Source organism: Pundamilia nyererei, unplaced genomic scaffold (assembly GCF_000239375.1).
Source record: "Pundamilia nyererei isolate P.nyererei 1_Seehausen unplaced genomic scaffold, PunNye1.0 scaffold00332, whole genome shotgun sequence".
Taxonomy (NCBI): domain Eukaryota; kingdom Metazoa; phylum Chordata; class Actinopteri; order Cichliformes; family Cichlidae; genus Pundamilia; species Pundamilia nyererei.
This window is the reverse complement of record NW_005187733.1, coordinates 469272-473665: the sequence shown is the minus strand read 5'-3', so window position 1 is coordinate 473665 and position 4394 is coordinate 469272. Positions and strand designations below refer to the sequence as shown.

Genomic DNA, 4394 nt, shown 5'->3' with positions numbered 1-4394 from the left:
ATTATCAGCCTCAATGTGACATTGCAACTGGTCCAACAACACATCATGTCCTGCCTGCCACCCACACTTGACCCGCTCCAGTTTGCATACAGAGCTAACAGATCAACTGAAGATGCCATTCCTACAATGCTCCACACCACCATCTCTGACCTGGAACAACAGGGTGTTACGCCAGGCTGCTCTTTGTTGACTTTAGCTCTGCTTTCAATACGATACTCACAGACAGGCTGATAGTTAAACTGCTGGATATCAGACTTCCTTCTACTACCTGCCGCTGGATCGGAGACTTCCTGTCAGACCGTGTACAGAGAGTTAGAGTGGGGCCTCATCCTTCAGCCTTAACACTGAAGGAGGAAGTCTGCAGCCTGTCAGCATCAATGGGGAGTGTGTGGACATAGAGTCAGACCTCCAACGGAGCTAAAACACCTCGGTGGTTTTAAAGAAGGCCTAACAGTTTCTCCACTTTCTGAGAATCCTCAGAACAATGGACCTGAAGAGGGAGCTGTTGCTCGTCTTCTACCGCTGCTCCATTGACAGTGTAGTTACATACTGCATCTCTGTATGGTTCTCCAGCTGCACCATGGGACACAAAAAGGCACTTCAGAGGGTCATTAATATGGCCCCAAAAATCATTGGACATACTCTTACCCCCCTGTTCAGCACTGTCGCAAGAGGGCATGCAGAATCCTACGGGACTGCACACACCAGAACACCGGGTGTTTAAGCTGCTGCTGTCTGGCAGGAGATTCAGGCTGCTGAGGTCCCGTTCAAACAGACTAAAGGACAGCTTTTACAGCAGAGCAATTGCCCCACAATCATTGCTAACAGCTGACCTGATTGGCTACCTCCCTGGACTCCCTGGGGGGGGAGTAACAACAATAACAATAATAATATTTATAATTATAACAAAGTGCAACAATAATTAATGTGCAATAATAACAGTGTGCAATACACATATTCATCATTTTATTACTATTATTACTATTAATACTTATTAATTTAATATGTCGTGTTGTGTTGTACGTTTTTCCCAAGGTTATAAATGTCCGGTTACTTCAGTCTGGTGCACGTAATCTCGAAATCCCATCTTGTGCGGATGGAAAGGCTGCCTTCCAGAATGATTGGTTGCTGCTTTGTCGACCCCAGTCAAACCCAGAAATCACTGACACAAGTTTGTTCTGTTAATTTGAAATAAATCAGTCTTCACAAACAGATTTTCTGAGGTTTTTTATTTGCCGTTGCAAAGACAAACAACAACACAGAGTACAGCAGCAGTATGTATTTCTTTAGATTAAGAATAAAAACAAGAATCGAATCATTTATAGAAACGCCTTATCTACCTGCCAGTCACAGAATACAGTCAGAACATTACATGCAGCTGAGTATGTCTTGTATTACAAAATAATATGGAGACAAACACACTGAGATGCATCGTTCATTTCAGTTAGGCCTGTATAACAAAGAGAAGCACAGAATCTTAACATTTTCCATCACATTACTGAAGTCTGACAGACGCAGAAGGATCAGTCAGTGTCCATCAGATCTTCTACTTCCATATTTCACTGTCGAAAATTTCATCATTACATACCTGTGACATACAGCATGATGACAAACTCATTCACTCTCTGGACATTAGACTTCAACATGATATAGCTTTTGTGATCTTTGGGCATCAATGTAGCACAAACTAAAAGTGATAAACTGTAAAGACATCCATGACATTACATTAACACCATTAGGCACAAAATGTGATTTATTTAAACTATAATGAACATGAGCATTGAATAAATAGAAGAATTCAACATGAAAACTGAACCTGAAGCTTCAGTTTGCTCTTTTTTTATATTATCTTTCCTATATGGAAATTTAAACATGCAGATGCATTTTGGTTTTCCTCTGAAAATGTGATTTACAAATATTAGAGCTGTAAACATTTTTCAGAGATAAAAAGACAGAAAACACATTCTGAGTTTGTTTAGCTCAATGCAACAAAAACTCACCTCATTTTGATACGGCTGAACTTTTATTCCCTTAAAAAGACAAGAGAAGGAAACAAACTTAGCTTTCAGAGAGAATATCCAGGTTTATCAAATCTTCCCATTTAAATGTGAATGTTCTCACCTGCCAATCTTGTCCAAATGTGGATGACCACAGCAGCTGTTATGAGTGTTGCTACACCCACAGCCACAATGATGAACCTCCACCAGCACCAGCCTGGAAAGAAAATAAAAAACACATTAAAATACTTTAAATATAGTTTTCTGTTCTTTTCTCAACAAAAGCCCCCTCAACAATCAAATGGAAGATTCTGGTTATGTTTAGATAAAATCTATGTTGCTGTAGATCTTTAACATCATGAACCTGACTTCTCTTTTTGCTTCTGCCCCCATTACAACCTCTCTGCAGGATATTCCTCAAAGTGTATAAATGCAAATGACATCTTAAAACCACACAGAATAGTTTAATAGTCGTAACAGATGAAGTTATTGAAAGCGCTGAATTTTATGAATACAGGTTTACTTACTTTTGAATTCTCTGTAGTATTTAATGCTCCGTGTGGTTCTTAGTTTGTTTGTACTTGGGTAACATTTGTTCAAGTAGCTTGAGTCTCAAGTCTGTTTTGAGGTTATTTGGTTTAGTCTTTTGTTCTTTTTCCTTCCCTTCTCTGTCAAGTTCGTATGTTAGTCATTGTCTCAGTACTTAGTGTCCGCCATGATATGTTGAGCTAATCTCTATTGTTATTTAGATTGTGTTTAGTTTTTTTTGCTCAGACATCACACTCTCCCCATTGAATCCATTATGACAGAACAATGTGAGCAAATATTAGATCAGCAGCCTTAACCCCTCAGAAGTGATAAAGAGTCATTTTTTGTGTGGTGGTGCCTCGGGAAGAAGAGCTGCTGGGGTCTAGCGAGGAGTACGAACAGTTAGTAGCACTTAAGTCACACGGCCTGATTTCAGGGATTCAATAGCTATTAGATTCCCTGCCTGCTCATGAGGAACACAAGACTAGTGTTTCTCTATCATGATAACGTAAGCCTGATTAAACACAGAACAGTGCTGCTATTTTGTCTTTTGAGGACACTCTCAAAGTAAAAATCAGTAAATGAAATCTTAAAATCACATAGAACATTTTACATTTCATAACAGATGAAGTTACTGTAAGAACTAATTGCATTCTCACCTATTTCCTGGTCAAAAGATTGAATCCTGAAGATAAACTCCTGCACGTCTCCACCATGTGTCACTTGGCACTTCAACATCTCAGAACTCTTGGATGTGTAAATGTGATCAAATCTTGTAAAGATCACACTGGCTGAGCAGGCAGACTGTGACATCCTCAGGTCTTTGTTACCATAGAGCCACTTCACAGTGTAGTATTTGCATTTTTTATATGTGGACACAGAGCAGTTTAATGTCACTGTGTCATCCTCCTTATGTTCAGTTACTGTTAAAGAAAAGAAAAGAGAACAAGAATAACATTTACAGTAATCATCACTGTAGTTATAGTTATTGTAATGTTTCAGTTTGATGTTCTAACAATCTGAAAACATTATGATGAAATACTCACGGTTAACAACAGACAGCTCAGCTACAGAGTCTGAACCTTCTTTTTGTCCTGATTTGTTGAACCTTCTGCAGGTGTACTGACCAACATCCTCAGCTGTGAGCTTCTTTATAACCAGAGAACATTTTGCTGTAACACTCAGTCTGTCTGATTTATTTTTGGCCTCTCGGCGTATCTCCCCGTTTTCAAACAGTGTTATTGTCGCTGTGTTTGATTTACTGAAGAGCCAGTGAGTTCTGTCACATTTATCTTGATCATCATTTTCACATGATAAAGTGACCTCACCTTCATCCCTGATAATAAACTCAACTGCTGCTGCTGTGAAGATAAAATCAAATCAACTGTGTAAACTTGACTTTTCTAATTTCATTTATAAATGTATTTGTATTCTTACTTGTTACTTGAAGCATTAGTAAAACTGATGAAAAGACTTTAATCCATTTGAACTGAGTCGTCATTGTCTGTCTTTCTCCTTCCTGCTTTTCACAAAAATGACAGTCACAGTCTCTGAAACAGAGCTTCATGTAGAGGCTGTGCTGACTTCCTGTGGTTATCATCTCACCCTCACTGTAACTGTTCATAAAAATATAGAGAGTCCTTACTTTGACAATTTCAATTCTTAATCTTCTGTTGTTTATAATCAGCATCTGAAGCAAACAATATTACAGAGGTCAGCGGTCACACCAGGCTGTCAATGACTCTGTAAATTTAAAATGAATAACTAACCACAGCCAAACAGTGCATTTGTCACAGTGATGTATTTGGTGCCTTAAAAAAGAGAAGATGATGAATGCGATTGTGTAAATACTTGTAGCTCTTATTACTT

General features: G+C 38.6%; 1 protein-coding gene across 1 annotated transcript; it reads right to left on the bottom strand.

Annotated features, from left to right (window-relative positions):
- Positions 1–1223: 1223 nt before the first annotated feature.
- LOC102214209 (uncharacterized) lies at positions 1224–4125 on the bottom strand. The gene is made up of 6 exons (XM_005751902.1): positions 4071–4125; positions 3572–3886; positions 3185–3448; positions 2122–2214; positions 2001–2030; positions 1224–1588 (listed from the first exon to the last, which is right to left on the bottom strand). The coding sequence occupies exons 1-5, from the start codon at positions 4123–4125 to the stop codon at positions 2002–2004; spliced, it is 756 nt and encodes a 251-aa protein (XP_005751959.1). The 3' UTR covers positions 1224–1588; position 2001.
- Positions 4126–4394: the final 269 nt, after the last annotated feature.

Coding starts and splice junctions, on each gene's coding strand:
- LOC102214209 (XM_005751902.1), bottom strand. CDS start 4,125: ATGATAACCACAGGAAGTCAGCACAGCCTCTACATGAAGCTCTGTTTC. Junction 3,887..4,070: donor GAAGCTCTGTTTCAGAGACT/GTGACTGTCATT, acceptor TTATCTTCACAG/CAGCAGCAGTTGAGTTTATT. Junction 2,215..3,184: donor ATCTTTTGACCAGGAAATAG/GTGAGAATGCAA, acceptor TTTTCTTTCCAG/GCTGGTGCTGGTGGAGGTTC.